Source organism: Protopterus annectens, chromosome 12.part0 (genome assembly GCF_019279795.1).
Source record: "Protopterus annectens isolate FY-2018-M chromosome 12.part0, PAN1.0, whole genome shotgun sequence".
Taxonomy (NCBI): Eukaryota; Metazoa; Chordata; order Ceratodontiformes; family Protopteridae; genus Protopterus; species Protopterus annectens.
Window position 1 is genome coordinate 1,161,024,630 of NC_056746.1, and position 20,551 is coordinate 1,161,045,180.

A 20,551-nucleotide genomic window follows, 5' to 3' on the forward strand; every position below is an offset into this window, starting at 1 on the left:
GGTTCCAAGCACAGAATCTATTCCATTTTTCTGCGTAAGATTTTCTGGTGCTGGGCCTCCTGGCCTCCAAAATAACATCCATAACTGCTTTAGAGAGAGGTGTGTTCTGAATGGTTACATTATCTGCCATGCAGCCATATTTAGGGTTCTGAGTTGGCAGTGCAGGATCTGATTGTTTTGTTGAGTCAGCAAATGAGGAATTTGAGGTAATGTCCTGGCTGGGCCTTGAGACAAGCTCTTTAGGATTGGGTACCAGTGCTGGTGTGGCCAGTCTGGGGCAATCAGGATCATTTTTGGCTTCTCTTGTCTGACCTTTAGGAGTACCTTGGGGAGGAGAGGCAGTGGAGGAAAAGCATATACTGTACGGGCTCTCCAGCTGAATGATAGGGTGTCCACTTTCCATGCTTGTTTGTGATAAGTCCTTGTGCAGAATCTCTGTAGCTGGCAGTTGTGAGGGTCCACTTTCCATGCTTGTTTGTGATAAGTCCTTGTGCAGAATCTCTGTAGCTGGCAGTTGTGAGGGGAGGCAAAGAGATCTATGTCTGGGCATCCCCATTTCCCTGTTATCATGCTGAAGATTTGTGGATCTAGTTTCCACTTGTGCGGATCCATGAGGTTTCTGCTTAGTTCATCTGCCAGAGTATTTGTCTTTCCTGGCAGGAATTGTGCTTGCAGGTGTACTTGATAAGTCAATGCTGTGTTCCACAAAGTCATGGCTTGCCTGCAGAGGGGGTAGGAATGTGTGCCTCCTTGCTTGTTTATGTACCACATGACTGTAGTATTGTCCGTCTTTATCAGCAGTTGTCCTGGATGAAGTAGATCCTTGAAGGCTGTTGGGGCATTCTGTACAGCTAGCATCTCTTTTTGATTGATATGAAGATGCAATTGGCTTGCGGGCCATGTGCCCTGAATACATTTTCCTGCCATGTGTGCCCCCTAGGCATAATGTGATGCATCTGTTGTTAGCGTCTGCCTGGCTGTGGGTAAAGTGAATGGCTGTCCCTTGTTGTGGTGACAGGCCTGTGCCCACCATCGAAACTCCTGTTGCAAGCAGGGAATGAGAGTAATTAATGTGTCCAGGCTATGACAATGTTGAGTCCAAACACTTTTTAGATACCTTTGTAGTTTCCTCATATGCATATGGAATTAGTAGAATGCAGGATGCCATGAAGCCCAAAGCCTGCAGAATTTTTCTTGCAGATAACTGGGTCTTTGTTGCCATCATTTCAAAGTAAGAAGTAAGTTGCCTTTGTTTGTCTGGAGTGAGATAAGCCATCTGGGCAGTTGTATTTAAGCTTGCACCCAGGAATATTATCTCTTGAGAGGGTACCAGTTTTTATTTCTTTTCATTCACTGTGTACCCTAGGCAAATTAGTAATCTTTTTACAAATGCCAGATGCTTCAGTAGAATGTCTTTGGTCTCTGCTTGTATAAGGCAGTCGTCCAAATAGGGATATATTTGTATTCCTCTTTGTCTGCAAAATGCAATTACTGGTGCCAGGCATTTTGTGAAGACTCTGGGCGCAGCAGATAAGCCAATGGGCAGTGCAGAGAATTGGTAGTGCATTGAGCCAGCTTCCTCCTCCAGCCATGAAGAACTTGATCATAACTTTGACTGATCATAATAGTTAAGTTCAAGACAATCTGTATTATCATTCTGTTTTTTTTTTTTTTTTGTTTTTGTTTTGTTTTTTGTAAAAATTTTGCTACTTAGTAAAGTATTCCTCATGTATATTGTAAGTAGTCTATTAGTGGATTTTTCTCCTCGGGCCTCTGCTGAAAATGGACATGTATCCAGCCAGACTAGCCCGGTTAACAAATGTAAAATAAATAAAATAAATAAATAAATAAATGAATCTGAGGTATCTTCTGCAAGATTATCTTATTGGGACATGCAGGTATGCCTCTTTGAGGTCCAAAGTTACAAGCCAAGACTTCTTGCCCAGCATGGACAGAAGCTGCTGCAGAGTCAACATTTTGAATTTTGGAACGTCCAGAAAAGTGTTTAGAACAGACAGGTCCAGTATTGGTCTCCAGGCTTTGTCCTTTCTGGGTACCAAGAAAAGTCTTGAGTAAAATCCTTGTCCCTGCTCTTGCTGTGGTACTCGAATAGCCCTCATGTCCATAAGGGATGAAACTTGTTTTTGTGCCTCTGCCCATTGATTGTGTGGCAGGTCTGGCATACCTTTTGTCTTTGGAAGGGTGTGAAAGTGGAACCTGTAGCCCTGAGACACTATATACAAGACCCATTTGTCCTGGGTGATCATGTGCCAGTTCTGTGAAAAAAGTGCTAGTTTTCCCCCTAAGGGTGCTGCCAAAAGAAGAGTGTCTGGCATTGGCAGAGGAAAGTCATTTGGACTGTTTCCTGTATGGCTGTGATTTGTCTTCTCCGCTTTTGGAGGTAGAAGCACCCCATTGTTTAGGTCTGTATGAGCCTTGGGGCTGGGATCTGCCTCTTTGTGGCGGAAAGGACCAATTCTTAGAAAGCCAGTTCCTGCTAAATCTGGGTGGCTGAACCTGTAGGAAATCCTTAACTGTCTGCATAGATTTTGCTTTATCCTCCATTTTCTTCAACACCTCTTCTGCCTTAACACCAAAGTATCATGCTGTAATGGAGCATCCAATAATTTTGCTTTAACATGACCCGGCAGATTCTGTTCCTTCAACCAAGCATGCCTTCTAATAACAGAACCCGTGACAGCGGCCCTGCAAGAGGCCTCCAGTGAATCAAAACCACATTGCAAAGTATGCTTTCCCACTTGTTCAGCTGTATGCAATAAATCCTGCATTTCCTTATCAGAACATCCAGAATTTGTCACCATTTTCTGTTTAAGCAGTGACATTAAATATTGCTGATATTTAAGCATATGAAACTGACAATTTAAAGCCCTTACAGCCAAGGTAGCAGAAGTGTAAACTTTTTACCCCATCTGTCCAGTGCCCTAGAATCCCTGTCAGAGGGGACAGGGTTTTTTGCAGTGGAAGCCTTGACCCCTTTGGGACCCTGAGATATAGTTTCTGGGTCACCAGCAGGGTTTTTATATAGAAATTTATGAGAATCTGGAACCCTGTAGTATCTGTCTGGTTTAACAGGTGCAGGGGGTAAAGAGTCAGGAGACAGGCCGGACTCTGAAAATACATCATCTACAATGTCTAGAACAGGTGGAATAGCAAGAGGTCTGTGCTGAAGTAGTAAAAGAAAGTCTCTGAGCCTTTTCTTAGATTCTGAGTAATCTTGGCTCTCCCAGTGAAAATGCTCCCTCATGGTATGCAGGATTTCCCCAAAAGAATAATCGTCAGGAGGAGAGGCTGGAGGAATAGATTCTTCAGCATCAGAATCCACATAGGGAGGAAGAGAATATCCCTGTTCAGAAGAGGAGTCAGAGGAAATTGAAACCTGATCAGAAGAGTCATATTCTGTCTCTTGCCTAGGCCTCTTATCAGGAGGGGGATGGGAACCCCTGATCAAAGTAATTAGGTCTTCGGCCATTTTAAGCATCTGTTTCTTAGGCATGGAAGTCTGTCCAGGAGAATGCAGTACTTGTTTCTTTGTCTTTAGAGCTGTTTCAGTCTTTGCCTTTGAAGCTGAGGTTTGCTTGACATATAACTGTGTAGGTCTGAAAACACCCTCAGAAGCCAATGCCTGCTCAGCGGCTCCGGACCCATCTGAGGGAATAGTTTCCGAGTGTCCAATACCTTGTGTATCCAGAGGCCTAGTCGGCTCCATGTGGGAGTCGGAAGCGGCCTATGGCTCTGAGGTAGCGGGCGTCAGGGGTTGCGAAAGCGCCTCACTGAGAACTGGCGAACCCGCGACTGGCCTAGCAGAGGCCTCTATCGGTTTCAGACCTCAGATGCCTGTCCTTTTCCTTGCGTTTCTTATAACCTCTGGTCGTCGGCTGTTCCGACAGCATTATATAACTAAATCTTCGGCCAAAGTAATGAAAGGCAAAATCGTACCGATGCTTAATAGTGCGTTGGTTAAATGTAGCACAAAACCGACAGCTAGCAACGTCGTGGTCTGGACCTAGGCAAGGAATACAGTAAGAATGAAAATCCTTATGAGGTATTTGCTTCCCACAAGAAATACAATTGTTAACTTTTTCTGACATCGGTCTGGAGCAAGAAAAAAGTTTCCCCAATGGGGTACTTAGTTTTATTGAAGACTTTGGACCTGAAATTAGATTTGAAAATCTCAGAGTCGGCCGACTTGCACTTGCGAACTGCTTTTGCTTTGGGCACCGCGCGGCAAGAAAGACTGAAGAAAATGGCGTCAGCTGCATCTTTTATACCCCTGGCGCACTGACGTCAGGGAAGAGGAGACAGCAACCGACGCTGGACCAGGAATTTGGAATTCAGGCCGACTGTGGGTAGCCTGCCAGCAGGATAACCCAAGTGTAATGACTGCAACAGTGAAACACGATGAACATCTGACAGTTACTGAAGCATGCCACAGCCAACACAGAGTCATAACAGGACTGGAGTGGAGGGTAAGATGAAGCTGGCTCAACATCATGGATGACAATGAGCTGTGGAACTGGGGCCAATCTCCCAGGATCAAGGTCGACAGTCAGACTAGGAACAACACATGTTTCAGTCAACACTTGGCCATAACAAGGCTAATGTGGAGGACAAGCAGAAGCTGAAAGAAGAAATTACAGCCAATACAAACAGGAGATTCTCCTCACTGGAGATGTGCAGAAAAGTGTCTGTGGAAGGAGGGCTGGTTTGCATGTCCAGAACAGGCAACTTAACACCAAAAATACATTTCATTACACTGAAAAACAAGATCTGTTTCCATTACCTTTATCAGAAGGGTCTCTACATATATATAGAGAAGAAAAAACACATGGGAGAAATATGTGTATACTCTTTTATCCAACTGTCTCATTATGTCAATCACAAAACTCCCAAAAGACAGAAAGACAAAATACATGTTCAGCTCACAGCACGGGGAAAAAAAGAAAAACATAACTGCACAGTTCCTATATTATCTAACCCAAAGGGTACCTACAAGGTCAACTGAAGAGAAGGCTGTCTACTTACAGCAAAGCATTAAGGACAAAATAAGCAGCAAAGAGAACATACTGACCTGAAAAAGGGTGAGACAAGTTGGAAGTAAAAAAACAAATGAAAACTCCATAATATTAGGAAGGCTACCACAGAATAAAAATAAATAAACAAATAAATAACTGTATCTCCGGGTGACCATTTGGATGTGTGACATTACAAAGTGGAACAAAAGAGCTGGAGAAGGGGGGCTCTGACTTGCACAGGTTCAAAGGTAAAGGGAAGGGGCCTGCATAAACTAGGAAAGGTTCAAGAGCTGGGTTGACAAAGTTCTGCCAATCTTAGCCCTAAAGTGACAGAAATGGAAATACAATCTAAGATCTTGTTTACTACCTCAAGGACAGCAACTCTTAGTAGAGACTGGAAGATGTGCAACTGTATGTACACATATCAGTTAACAGAAGATTAAAACTGCCCACCAAGTCTGTTTAATTCCTGCAGTTAGTGCCCTGTAACTGACCCATTAGTAACTACCCACTACCCCCTACCATACCCTACCACTTCATATTCCTAACTAGCTACTCAAACTCTTTTAAAGCCTCACTGTGGAATATTTGTCAGTTCTACCTATTCACTACCTTCTAAATAAAGAATACTTCCACAAAACCTGACTGAAATTTTTACAAGTCTTTTTATGTAGCTGTATTCTGTCATTTTTCCACTCAAAGCTTCACACACCAATAACATGCTCCCTATTTCATTTCCTGATTTCAAGCAAATAAAAAGCAAGCTCCCCTAGCAGCTTATACTTTCTCTCTCCAGGATATGAACAATTTCATTACCCTTTCTTTGCAAACCTCCATGTTTTATATAAACTAGTTTAATTGGCCTGCAGAACTACACACAGAACGCCAAGTGTGGCTTAATCAACTCTTTGTACTACTCAAGAATTACCTCACTGTCCTTAAAGTCAAACTCTCCTGTTAGCTACTATCTATTTCCCTTAGCCAGTGGATCCATTTTGCAACTACCAATCACTGCTAAGCGACTACTGACAGTTACATACCAAACCAAACTCTAATGAGCACAAAATTCAAGGACAGCAGTTTTTTCAATAAAAAAGGTAACATTTTCTGCAACTTATAAAAATGAAGGGAGCCCTAAGAAACTATGCAGCACTCAATTACACCCACCACCCCAATGCATTCTTTTATAGATTCTGCTACACACCAGGAAACAAAACCAGCCCTCCAGATCAGATAATACATTCAATGAAAATCTGGCCAAAAGAGCATTTGTAAACATGGTGTCACTCAACAGCATTCCTGCTGCTGAGTCATTTGTAAAACAAGTGTAAATCAATATGGCAACTCACTACATGCTGACACAGACTCGTGAAACCTGAACCCTTTCACTAAAATTCTACAAAATGTTGTGCGGAGACTTTGCCTCTATATGTAACCACCCCCAAAATCACACCACCTTGGGCAAAGTGAGAAAATAACAGTTAAAATAAGGGTAGGAATCAGCATTCTGTGTCTACATTATGTTTTGTGTATTTTTTAAAGTAAACCCAGCAAAAGACACCTCTAAAACCTGAAATGTGGCACAGAAGTGCACACCCCCTTAACGAAAACCAGAAATGTGATAACACTGAGCATCCCCAACCATAATTTTTGAATGAAACCCTTAAAACAAATATGTCTAATAATTCTTCTATAATCAGAAACAGGAATCTTGACCCCACATCCCAGCTCAAATTCAGTACCAGGATTAGTGTACCTAGGTCTAAGACTTTACATTTACTTCCATTAAACCTCAACTTTGTTGTGTCTTTTGTTGTGTCTTTCGGCTTATCCCAGTTAGGGGTTGCCACAGCGGAACTCCGGTCCGCTAATGTTTGGTAGTGGATTTTTACATGCCGAGTTACCAGCCCTGATGCACAACCTTAAACGAAGGCACGCTCATTCACGCATGCCTCCACACAGAAGATGCTCTAGCTGAGAATTGAATGGGACAACGTCTTGTTGTGAGGCGACAATGCTACCGCAGCACCACTACCGCGGGTCTAAAGCCAAAGATGCATTGGCTGGGAAACGAACCCTGGTCTCCTGCGTGGGAGGCAAGAATTCTACCACTGAACCACCAAAACCTCAACTACCATTTCTAAACTCAGTCTGTCAATCCCCTGAAGGCAGTCTTCAAAGCAACTCCAACATCACAAACACCATGCCACATGAATTTAGAAATATCAATGAATACTACTAATTTGACTCACCACTCCCTACAGTAATGTTCTGTCACAACTATTAAAGCATTCCTGACTATATACCCCTGGGAATCTAACAGTCACTCTCTACCTAACAAAAACCCATATATTCCAAAACACTGCAGCCACCATCTGCATCCTCTTGACTAACCACATGTCCAACCACTTCCTGAATAAGCACACCAACGCTGTGCTTCTCAGCTTCACAACCAACCTCCTAAGGGTTAAATAATCAAATCCCTCACTGATAAGATAATGCACATTCACTGGCTTTACCCTTAGCAACCTCAGAAGTCACCTGATTATAAAAACGTAGCAAACAGGTCCAACATGACTTCCCAACCTTAAAACTAGCCAGCCTCTCAGTCATTATACCATTATCAGCAAGACACTGTCTTTCGCAGAGAATCTTATTCCATAACTTCCTCAGGACTAAAGTCGAACTCACGGACCAGCAACTGCAAAGGCAAATTACATTTTTCTCCTTATACAATACTACTGCTGATCAATAACTTTCAGGTACAACCCCTTTATGAAGAGACCTGTTAAAAAGCATTACAACAAGCCTTCCAAACACTACTGACAGGCTGAACTACAGAGACTTCCTATCTTTTTTATCAAAGCACAGTATATGACTTCAATTCAAGCAGAAGCCCAAATCATGATTTTGTTTCACTTGGGCAAAGCTGCCAAGTTCATACTACTGTTGTAATTAACTGTCTTCAGTGACTTGGTAAAGGAGAACAATCTCCCTCTCCAGCAATACCATTTAATATGTTTACTAAAATCATGACTCACACACAGTAACTTCTTAAATCTAAATGGCTCAGTCTATCCTCCTAAAGTAAATATGTTCATAGCACACCTCTCAACCTCTTAGAGCAAGAAATCTGGACAAAGCCACACATAAAAAGTGGGACAAAGGCCCAAAAATAGGCAAAATTTTAAAATATTGCTCTTACAAACTTAGAATGTTGATAGACTAACAGGTTTTGTATTAGCATGAATTTTCTGAACGGTATGACGACAAACTTAAATTCAGTAATTCTCTAATTTAAATCGTTAATAATTTGACGTTAATTTGCCAGAAAAACCACAATTTTATGAAAAATGGACCAAAAATATGAGGCAAAAATCTGGAAAATCTGTACAATTGAAAGGTATGGTTCATATTCAGGTTCAGAAAGACAAAATCTATAAAATACACTTGATTCTAACTGCAGAAACAAACATCAGCATTTATTCCTGCTTCGTCAGACTAATGACAATTCAAGGCAGACTGGACTGCTCAAACATCAAAACTACTCAAGCAAGGGAAGATTGCTTCAAAGTTTAACTCCAGAGTATACATAACCTGCAAAACACAGTATAATGACACAGAAAGGATGCCTAAAAATAAACCACAAACTATTTCTATGTATTCGGATTCAAGCATAAACAAAGAATCAAACATCTAACTGGGCAAATAGATATGAATATCGTAAGAAAATATACAAGATTATGCTGCTTTCCTGCACATCTGGAGTCACTTCTGCAGTGAATAAATGTCACATTTCAATAAGTAGGAATGGCAGTCTGCAAACAGCTGTTACAAATGTTAACTGTATCGGCTAACCTCTTAAACAGTGCTTTATGTTTTTGACTAAGGCACATCAAAGTCTACTGAAACAGTATCTTGTAAACATCGCACATGATCTGGTCAACCCTCGCAAGATTCACAAAATGGTCTCATGATATCATTATGGTTGTGATAACATGGCTTTTGGGAAAAGTTGGAGGTGAGATGGGGGAAAAGGGCTAACTGGGAGGAACAATTATTTTGGGAGTGCAGTGACTTAGCAAATTTTAAAACTTTCCTACACAGTACTCTGTCAGAAATACTGGGTGAGCAACGACTAAGGAAATTATTTTTTGAGCTGGGACACTGGATCTGAATTTCCTAAACAAAGTAAGGGCCTGTTAAGTTTAATTCTGGTGGCTGCCAAAAAAGGCAACTACTGTAACATGGAAATCAAAGTCTAAGCCAAAAGTATTTGAAGTACTAAATATTGTTAACAGATACAAAAGAACTGGAAAGGAATCTTTAGAAAAGGGAAAGAGCAAACTACACAGAAATAAATGGAATTTGTGGAATAATACATGCAGAATAATGCTCAGGAGGAAGAATGAGGTTTAAAGTAATGCAGGACTTAAGCAATTACGTAATGCTGGACTGATAAGAATTATGAAACGTAACATAACATATACACAACTGGAAATGTTGATATGGACAATTTTATAAAGGTGTTAAAAAAGACTGCTTTTACTCTCATCTTACTGTTGTTTCTGCACACACATTGCTGGGGCTTCAATCGTAAAGAGTGAAAATGATGTACGTCAGGCAGTCATCCTACAATGTCGCAGTTCTGGAAATGAATCAACAAACTTGGTCAGCTATGTAAAGCTTACCTGTTGTACCAATTAAAGAGCAGCCAATTCATTCCCTCCAGTTGGTAGTCTCGGAGCTGGTTGTTGTTCTTATAATCTCTTGTTCTCACCAGTTTCTGCCACAAGTCTGATGCTGGTCGTTCCTTCATGAAAAAAAAATATGTTATATTAAGTACATGGATCGAATTTTGCATGTTCATATAATACAGAACATAAATGTACTTATCTGGTAACAAAGAAAAAGCAACAACCCATTAAAAATCTATTTTCAAACATGACACAAGTGGTGCTTACAATGAAAGGAACAGATTTGGTCAGTGCCACTAAGAAACTTCCTTCACTGTTCAAATAAAAGCCATTGTATTGTTAATATCCTCTAGATAAGGCAGACAGGACTCTGGCTTAATTTCTCATCTTGAGGATGGCTGCTTTGTAATTTAACACCCAGCTACACTACAATTTGTTAAGTATCAGAACAAAACCACAACCTCCAGACCTTGAGCATCACATCAGGGTATACCAACTGCTGAGCAAGTGCCATTACTACTCAGTGGCTTGAGGAATTTCTATAAACTAGAAGAAAAACTTTAAGCATACAAAACCAGTCCTCATACACAACACAATGCCGTGGGCAACTATTAAACTAGAACATGGATCAGCTAGACCACAACGCATCATGCATAAGTCCACAATGGCTGGCCTGGCATCAGTATACTTTACCCTGGAGGTGCAACTCACCACTTTATGTGAAAATGATGCACTTACAATGACAGATCTGGAAGAGGTAGTTCTCTATTCAGAGTGTCAGGCATTAGGACTACTCAGCAAGTACAACTTTCCCTAGCTGAGAGATGCCATCCTCCTATCCCATAACATACCACGGTGTCCAACTTCTTCAGGTCTAAGGTGAGGTATGCAAAACGTACAGTTGTGTACACTTATCATAAATGCAGATGTTCTAGTATATTCACTGGTGCAGTCATCACATTTGGGTTATCTGCCTGCAGGTAGCCCTCAGCCGGCCTGAATACCAGAGTCTTTGGATTTGTGTTGGATGCGGTCACTTTTTCCATGATATCAGGTCGTCAGGGGTATAAAACATGCAGCCGACGCCATTACATCAGTTTTTCTTGCCTCAGATGTCAGGTGCCTCCACAACAGGAAGCAATTATATGGTATGATACACCCCCATCAAAAAACAAATACACAAGAAAAAATATATACCAAACAAGAAGGAAAGGTAGAGCCAAGAGAAGTCGGGGGGCTGGAGGGAGAGTGACCAGGACTGCAACAATGAATACACTCAAACATCTACATTTATGGCAAGTGTACACAACTGTACTATGTTCTTCGTGTTTCACTGTTGCAGTCATCACATTTGGGTTGATTCCCAAAGCTAAGGAAGGGAGGAGGTAGTTAAAGAGCATTAGGACCAGCTATTAAGCCCTGCAAGACAGCTGTGGCAAATCCAACTCTGGATTTAGAAAAGATAGGCAGGTGGTAATGCTTGGTGAAGGTATGTACAGAGCTCCAGGTAGCAGCTTCCAGGAAGTCCCTGGTAGGGAGTCCTCTGAGAAATGCCATAGAGGTAGATGCAGCCCTGGTGGAATGTAATCTTATCCCCTGTGGGGTAGGTTTTCCATGGTGCTTGTAGCAAAAAAGGATGCAATGGGCTATCCATTTGGAAATGGTTTGCTTTGACATGGCCTTCCCCTCTGCCCCTGCAGCAAAGCCAACTAGCAGCTGCTCAGATTTTCTGAGAGGCTTAGCCCTGTCGAAATACAATCTAAGCTGTCTGTGCACGTCCAGATAGTGCAGTATTCGTTCCCATTTGTTTTGTGGATTAGGGAAAAAAGTAGGCAAATGAATGGACTGATTTAGGGCCACACTAGACACCACCTTGAGCATAAAGGAGTGATTATAGTCCTGAGGGAAACCCTGTCTGCATGGAAGATAATGAAGGGTTCCAATGCCATGAGGGCCTCTAATTCAGACACTCTTCTTGCTGAAGTGATGGCTAGAAGGAAGGCTGTTTTCCAAGATAGGAATTTCAACTCTGCTGTTGCAGCTGGCTCAAAGGGGGAAGAGTGAGTTTTTCCAATACAAAGTTAAGGTCCGAGGCTGGGGTGAGAGCTCTCCTGGGGGGGGGGGGGTCTTAAAGTTTTGGCCCCTCTAAGGAATTGTTTTAGCAAGGGGTAAGAGAAAAGGGGTGACTCAGTATTATAATGTGCTGAAATGGCAGAGGCATGAATCTTAATTGACGAGAAGGACAGGTCCTTGTGGAGCATTTCTGTTAAGTACTCTACAATACGAGGTAAGCTGAGCACCGTTGTGCCCATCCCCTGAGCCTGGCATCAGGAACAGTATCTTTTCCACTTTTCAGCATATGATTTTCTAGTACAAAGTCTCCTTGCCTCCAGAATGACATCCCGCACCTGCTTACTGAGGGATGCTAGAGTAGAGCTCAAGGGATTAGCCAGGCTGCAAGGTTCAGGGTTTGAAGCTGAGGGTGCAGAATCTGGCCCCGCCTGCTTGGACAGGTAAGGAGTCTGAGGCAGGTGCCATGGTTGTGGCAGTGTCATACTGCAAAAGAGGGGGTACCAGAGCTGGCGTGGCCAGTCTGGTGCAATCAGTATTGTCCTTGGCTTGTCGTGTTTGATCTTTAGTAGAACCTTCGAGAGGAGAGGCAGAGGGGAAGGCATAAACCGAGAGGCTTTCCCAGGTAAAGAACAGGGCATCCACTTTCCAAGCTTGACTGTGGGGAGTTCTTGTGCAGAATTTGTTCAACTGGTAGTTCTGAGGGGAGGCAAACAGGTCTACCTCTGGAGTTCCCCATTTGTTCCTCAAGAGGTTGAATATTTTGGGTTCTAGTTTCCATTCGTGTGGGTCCATGAGATTTCTGCTCAAGTCATCTGCCAGTGAATTTAGTTTGCCTGACAGGAACTGTGCTTGTAGGTGTATTTGGTAGCTCAAGGCTGTGTTCCACAGAGCCATGGCAAGTCTGCAGAGAGGGTAGGAGTGGGTTTCCCTCGCTTGTTTATGTACCACATAACTGTGGTGTTCTCTGTCTTTACCAATAGTTGTCCTGGAAGAGTACGGTCTTTGAAGGCTGTCAGAGCATTCTGTACAGCTAACATTTCTTTTTGATTGATATGCAGGTGCATCTGTCTCGGGTTCCATTTGCCCTGAATGCACTGCCCTGCCATGTGAGTCCCCCATGCATAGTCTGATGCATCTGTTGTCAGGGTTTAGGCAGCAGGGGATAGAGTGAAAGGGAGTCCCTTGTTGTGGTAGCAGGCCTCTGCCCACCAAAGGAACTCTGTCCTTAGACAAGGAATGATAGGAATCATTGTTTCCAGGTCCTGAGAATGTATACACCATAGACTTTTTAGATACCATTGGAGTTTCCTCATATGCAGTCTCGCATATGGAATTAGCAGAATGCAAGAGGCCATGAACCCCAGAGCTTGCAGTATTTTCCTTGCAGATAGCTGGGTTTTTGTGGCCAATAGTTTGAAGTAGGTTGTCAAATAAAAGTACAGTTGTGTACACTTACCATAAATGTAGATGTTCGAGTGTATTCACTGTTGCAGTCATCACATTTGGGTTATCTGCTTGCAGAAGCCCTCAGTCGACCTGATTATCAAAGTCTTGGGTCCTGCATCGGTTGCTGTCTCATCTTCCATGACGTCTGGTCGTCAGAGGTATAAAGCATGCAGCTGACGCCATTACATCAGTTTTTCTTGCCCCAGATGTAAGGTTACCCCCTAATGGGAAGCATATATATGCAAATACACCAAAAAGCTTTTAAGCATAGTAAAAAGGAATATATGTATAGCCAAAAGTCAGGGGGCTGGAGGGAGGGTAACCAGGACTGCAACAGTGAATACACTCGAACATGTACATTTATGGTAAGTGTACACAACTGTACTATATTCTTCGTGTTTCACTTTTGCAGTCATCACATTTGGGTAGATTCCCAAAGCTAAGGATGGGAGGAGGCATTTAGATAGCATTAGGACCAGCTATAATGCCCTGCAAGAGTGCAGTGGCAAAACCAGCTATGGATTTAGAGAAAATTGGCAAATGGTAATGCTTAGTGAAAGTATGTACTGAACTCCAGGTAGCAACTGCAAATGCCACCAGCAGCTGTTCAAATTTCCTGAGAGGTTTAGTCCTGTCCAAGTATTATCTAAGTTGTCTGTGCACGTCTAAGGAGTGCAGTACACGTTCCCCTTTGTTCTGTGGATTAGAAAAGGAGGTTGGCAAATGAATGGACTGATTAAGAGCCAAACTGGATACTACCTTGGGCATGAAGGAGGGATTGGTCCTGAGGGACACCCTGTCCGCATGAAAGATGATGAAAGGCTCCACTGCCATAAGGGCATGTAATTCAGACACCCTTCTTGCTGAAGTGATGGCTAAAAGGAATGCTGTTTTCCAAGAAAGGAATTTCAACTCTGCACTTGCAGCTGGCTCAAAAGGAGGCAGAGTGAGCTTTTCCAATACAAAGTTAATGTCCCATGCTGGAGTTGGGGCTCTCCTGGGTGGTCTTAAGTTTTTGGCCCCTCTGAGGAACTGCTTGAGCAGTGGATGAGAGAAGAGGAGTGGCTCTGTGTTGTAATGAGCTGAAATGGCTGAGCATGAATTTTGATGGAGGAAAAGGAAAGGCCCTTGTGAAGCATCTCAGTTACGTACTGAAGAATCTGAGGTAAACTGGGCGCTGCTGTGCCAATCCCCTGAGCTTGGTTCCGGGAACAGAATCTTTTCCATTTTTCAGCATAAGATTTTCTAGTACTAGGCCTCTTTGCCTCCAGAATGACATCCAGCAGTTGTTTACTGAGGGATGGTAACGGAGAGTCAGGTAATTAGCCAGGCTGCCAGGTTCAGGGTTTGAAGCTGAGGGTGCAGAATCTGGCCCTCCTGCTGGGACAGCAGGATAGGGATCTGGGGCAGGTGCCATGGAGCCTGCAGTGACACACTGCCCAAGAGGGGGTACCAGTGCTGGCGTGGCCATTCTGGTGCAATCAGTATCATCCTTGGTTTGTCCTGTTTGATCTTTAGTAGTACCTTGGAGAGGAGATGCAGAGGAGGAAAGGCATAAACTGACAGGTTTTTCCAGGTGAAGGACAGGGCATCCACTTTCTAAGCTTGTTTGTGGGGAGTCCTTGTGCAGAAACTGTCCAATTGGTTGTTCTGGGGGGAGGTAAACAGGTCTATATCTGGGCTCCCCCATTTGTTTATCAACATGTTGAATGTCTTTGGTTCCAGTTTCAACTCGTGTGGGTCCATGGGATTTATGCTTAGTTCATCTGCCAGTTTATTTAGCTTTCCTGGCAGAAATTGAGCCTGTAGGCGCACTTGGTAGCTCAAGGCTGTGTTCCACAGAGCCATGGCTAGTCTGCAGAGAGGGTATGAGTGGGTTCCCCCCTGCTTGTTTATGTACCACATAACAGTGGTGTTGTCCATCTTTACCATTAATTGCCCTGGAAGAATGTGGTCCTTGAAGGCTGTCAGAGCATTCTGTACAGCTAACATTTCCTTTTGATTGATAAGCAAGTGCATTTGACTTTGGTTCCATTTGCACTGAATGCACTTGCCTGCCAAGTGAGCCCCCCATGCATAGTCTGATGCATCTGTTGTTAGAGTTTGGGCGGCAGGGGATAGAGTGAATGACAGTCCCTTGTTTTGGTGGCATGCCTCTGCCCACCAAAGAAACTAACTGTGGGCAAGGTATGATAGGAATCATTGCTTCTAGATCCTGAGAATGTTGACACCATAACCTTTTTAGATACCATTGTAGTTTCCTCATATGCAGTCTTGCAAATGGAATTAGGAGAATCCAGGAGGCCATGAACCCCAAGGCTTGCAGTATTTGTCTTGCAGATAGCAGGGTTTTTGTGGCCATTAGTTTGAAGTAAGCTGTCAAATGAACTTGTTTCTCTGGCATGAGGAAAGCCACCTGGGAAGTTGCGTTCAAGCTTGCGCCCAGGAATACAATTTGTTGGCAGGGTACCAGATGGGATTTCTTTTCATTTATGGTGTACCCCAGAGAAATTAGCACCTTTTGTACAAACGCCAGATGATTCAAAAGTATGTCCTGGCTTTCTGCCTGAATTAGACAATCATCCACGTAAGGGTATATTTGGATATTTCTTTGCCTGCAAAATGCAATGACTAGGGCTAGGCACTTCGTGAATACCCTGGTCGCAGTAGATAAGCCAAAGGGCAGTGCAGAGAACTGATAGTGTATGTAGCCTGCTTTGAAGCGTAGGTATCTTCTGCAAGATTCCCTGATTGGGATGTGCAGGTAGGCTTCCTTTAAATCCAGCGTTGCCAATCAGGCATCCTTGCCTAGCATAGGAAGCAACTGGGTGAAGAGTTAGCATCTTGAATTTTGGGTTCACCAAAAAAAGTGTTTAGGATAGAGAGATCAAGGATAGGATGTCAGGAGTTGACTTTTCTGGGCACCAGCAAAAGTCTTGAGTAGAAACCTTGTCCCCTTTCCTCTTCTTGGACAGTCTGAATAGCCCTTATACTTGAGAGACAACTTGCTTTTGAACCTCTGCCCACTGATTTGGGGGTAGATCTGGCCATCCATTTGGGGTTGGTAAAGTGTGGAAGTGGAATCTGTATCCCTGGGAAAATATATTTAAAACCCATTTGTCCTGGGTAATGAGTTCCCAGTTTTTTGCCTGCAGAGCAATCTTTCCCCCAAAGGAGAAGTCAGTTGAGAAGGGCTTGGAAATTTTAAAATTAAGTAATTGAGATAGTTTACCATAGGGGGAGTCTTACTACTCCCTGCTTTGGAAGTGGGAGCCCCCCACAGCTTAGTCCTGTGTGTACCTTGGGACTGAAGCCTGGGTGTTCTGCTGGTTCTGGGTTTGGACTGAGAAAGCCTGGAAGAGGCAGGAAAGGACCAATTCTTAGAGGTCCAATGCCTACTAAATCTTGGAGGCTGTACTTGCAGGAAATTTTTAACAGTTTGCATAGATTTAGCTTTTTCCTCCATCTTTTTGATTACTTCTTCTGCTTTATTGCCAAACAGGTGATCCTGGTTTAAGGGAGCATCCAGCAATTTAGCTTTAACATGATCTGGCAAAGATTGCTCCTTAAGCCAAGCATGCCTTCTAAGTACAGAACCAGTGACAGCAGCCCTGCAAGATGGCTCCAGTGAATCAAAACCAAATTGCAAAGTATGTTTTCCAACTTGTTCAGCAGAATGCATTAAATCCTGTAAATCCTTATTTTCAGCACAGTCAGAAATCAACATAATTTTCTGTTTAAGCAATCCAATAATATGCTGCTGATACTTTAATATATGAAACTGGCAGTTTAAGGTCCTAATGGCCAAGGTTGCAGAGGTGTATATCTTCTTACCTCATCTATCCAGCGCCATGGAATCTCTATCAGAGGGGGTAGGATTCTTGGCAGTAGTAGCCTTAATGCCCTTGGGTCCCTGTGAAATGGTCTCAAGATCCGCAGAAGGATTTTTAAAGAGGAACTTGTGAGAGTCAGGAACCCTGTAATATCCAGCTGGTTTTCTGGGAGCAGGAGGTAAGGAGTCTGGGGCCAAGCTAGACTCTGAAAAGGCATCATCAACAATGTCCAGTACAGGGGGGATAGCTAAAAACCTGTGTTGAGGCAGGAGTAAGAAATCCATAAGCCTCTTTTTAGAATCAGAGTAATCCTGGCTTTCCCAGCGAAAATGCTCCCCAAGAGTATGCAAGGTTTCACCAAAAGAGAGATCCTCTGGAGGGGAAGCAAAGGGAATAGAGTCTGGATCTGAATCCTCATAGGTAGATAAGAGTAAATCCTGGTCATCAGAAGAAACAGAAATTTCAGAATCCTGATCAGAAGAATCAAACGCAAATTCAGTCCTAGGTCTCTTAGAGGGGGAAGGTTAGCTTCCCCTGATTAAAGTAATAAGGTTTTCAGCCATTCTTATTTGTTTTTAGGCATAGAGGCCTGACTATGTGGCCTGGGCATTGGTTTTCTAGGCATGGATAGAGTTTTAGGCCTTGAAGAAGAAGACGGCGTCGGTTTAATATATGCAAGTCAGTAGGCCTGAATACACCTTCAGAAGCCAGTGCCTGCACACGGCTCTGGACCCATCCCATAGAGACATCCGCAGGTTCCACAGTTGAAGCATCTTGCGGCATACCGGACTCCGAATGGGTCTCAGTAGAGGCCTACGAATCTGAAGTAGTGAGTATCAGGGGCTGAGAAAGCGCCTCACTGAGTACTGGCGACTAGCATAGGAGAAGCGTCGGCGGCAGTTTTGTACAGTACAGTTGTGTACACTTACCATAAATGTAGATGTTCGAGTGTAATCACTGTTGCAGTCATTACATTTGGGTTATCTGCTTGCAGTAGCCCTCAGTCGGCCTGATTAACAAAGTCTTGGGTCCTACGTCGGTTGCTGTCTCTTCTTCCGTGACATCAGGTCGTCAGGGGTATAAAACATGCAGCTGATGGCATTACATCAGTTTTTCTAGCCCCAGATGTCAGCTGCCCCCCAAATGGGGAGCCAAATATTTAAGTAATTAAAAACACAAAAATATACCTTCAAACAAAAGCAAATACACCAAAAAGGCTTTTAAGCATAGTAAAGGAAAGAAGAGGTATAGTAAGAGAAAAAACAGGGGGTTGGAGTGAGGGTAACCAGGATTGCAAAAGTGAATACACTCTAACATCTACATTTATGATAAGTGTACACAACTGTACTATGTTCTTCGTGTTTCACTGTTGCAGTTATTACTTTTGGGTAGATTCCCAAAGTTATGGTTGGGAGGATGGATTTATACAGCATTAGGACCAGCTATAAGGCCCTGCAGGACAGCAGAGGCAAAGCCAGCTCTGGATTTAGAGAAGAAAGGTAAATGGTAATGTTTGGTGAACGTATGAACTGAGCTCCAGGTAGCAGCTTCTAGAATGTCACTGGTAGGAACACCTCTGAGAAAGGCTGTAGAAGTAGATGCAGCCCTGGTGGAATGAGATCTGATCCCCTGGGGGATAGATTTACCATGGTGCATATAGCAGAAACGAATACAATGGCTTATCCATTTGGAAATAGTCTGCTTTGAAATAGCCTTTCCTTCTGCCCCTGCAGCAAATGCCACCAGTAGTTGTTCAGATTTTCTTTGAGATTTTGTCCTATTTAAGTAAAATCTAAGTTGTCTGTGTACATCCAATGAATGCAGAATCCGTTCCCCCTTGTTCTGTGGATTGGGAAAGACAATTGGCAAATGAATGGTCTGATTAAGAGCCACACTGGATACCACCTTAGGCATGAAAGATGGACTGATCCTGAGAGACACCCTGTCTGCATGAAAAATAATAAAAGGCTCCACTGCCATAAGAGCCTGTAATTCGGAAATCCTTCTAGCTGAAGTGACTGCTAAAAGGAAAGCTGTTTTCCAGGAGAGAAATTTTAAGTCTGCAGTAGCAGCTGGCTCGAAAGAAGGAAGAATAAGTACTCCAATACAAAGTTGAGGTCCCAGGCAGGGGTTGGAGCTCTCCTGGGTGGTCTTAAGTTTTTGGCCCCTCTGAGATACTGCTTTAGCAGGGGATGAGAGAAGAAGGGAGGTTCCATGTTGTAATGAGCTGAAATGGCTGAGGCATGGATTTTTATGGAAGAAAAGGACTGGCCCCTGCGAAATATCTCAGTTAAGTACTGTAAAATCTGAGGAATATTGGGCACTGTTGTGCTTATCCCAAGATTGATTCCAGGCACAGAATCTTTTCCATTTGTCAGCATAAGATTTTCTAGTACTAGGCCTTCTTTTGCCTCCAAAATGACATCCATCACAAGTTTGCTGAGGGATACCAAGGGAGAATTTAGGTGATTAGCCACGCTGTAAGATTCAAAGTTTGGAGAGGAGTGTGCAGAATTTGGTTGTTCTGCTCAGACAGTAAGTAAGGTGTCTGAGGCAGGTGCCACAGTGGAAGATGTAACACATTGTGCAGGAGTGGGTACCAGTGTTGGCGAGGCCTGTCTGGACCAATCAGAATCATTTTTGGTTTATCCTGTTTGACTTTTAGTAGAACTCTGGGGAGCAGAGGCTGAGGGGGAAAGGCATAGACTGATAGAGCATCCACTTTCCAGGCTTTTTTGTGATGAGTTCTTGTGCAAAACTTGTCCAACTGATAGTTCGGGGATGAGGCAAAAAGATCTATGCCTGGACTCCCCCATTTGTGTGCCAACATGTTGAAAATCAGTGGTTCCAGTTTCCATTCGTGTGGGTCCATGAGATTTCTGCTTAGTTCATCTGCCAGAGTATTCAGCTTTCCTGGCAGGAATTGAGCTTGTAGTTGAATTTGATAGGTCAAGGCTGTGTTCCACAATGCCATGGCTAGTCTGCAAAGGGGGTAGGAGTGTGTACCCCCCTGCTTGTTTATGTACCACATAACTGTGGTGTTGTCTGTCTTTATCATTAATTGTCCTGGATGAAGGTAGTCCTTGAAGGCTGTCAGTGCATTCTGTACAGCTAGCATCTCTTTTTGATTGATATGAAGGTGCATTTGATTTGGGCTCCATTTGCCCTGAATGCACTTCCCTGCCAGATGAGCCCCCCAAGCCTAGTCTGATGCGTCTGTATAGTTAGGGTTCGGGCGGCAGGGGTGGTGAATGGCAATCCCTTGATTTGGTGGCAGGCCTCGGTCCACCATAGGAACTCTAGTTGCAGGCAAGGTATGATAGGAATCATTGTTTCCAGGCTGTGACAATGCTGACTCCATAAACTCGAAGTACCACTGAAGTTTCCTCATATGCAGTCTTGCATATGGAATTAGAAGAATGCAGGAGGCCATGAACCCCAAGGCTTGCAGAATTTGTCTTGCAGATAT

The 20,551-nt window shown here is 43.3% G+C and overlaps 1 protein-coding gene across 3 annotated transcripts in view; it reads right to left on the reverse strand.

Annotated features, from left to right (window-relative positions):
* Positions 1 to 20,551, reverse strand: part of CHD6 (chromodomain helicase DNA binding protein 6) — a 2,211,516-nt gene that overhangs the window by 1,598,978 nt on the left and 591,987 nt on the right. For all 3 annotated transcript variants that reach the window (XM_044090190.1, XM_044090189.1, XM_044090188.1), the window contains one exon: positions 9,725 to 9,846. In XM_044090190.1, the coding sequence (XP_043946125.1) occupies positions 9,725 to 9,846 (122 nt within the window). The remainder of the gene's footprint in view (positions 1 to 9,724; positions 9,847 to 20,551) is intronic.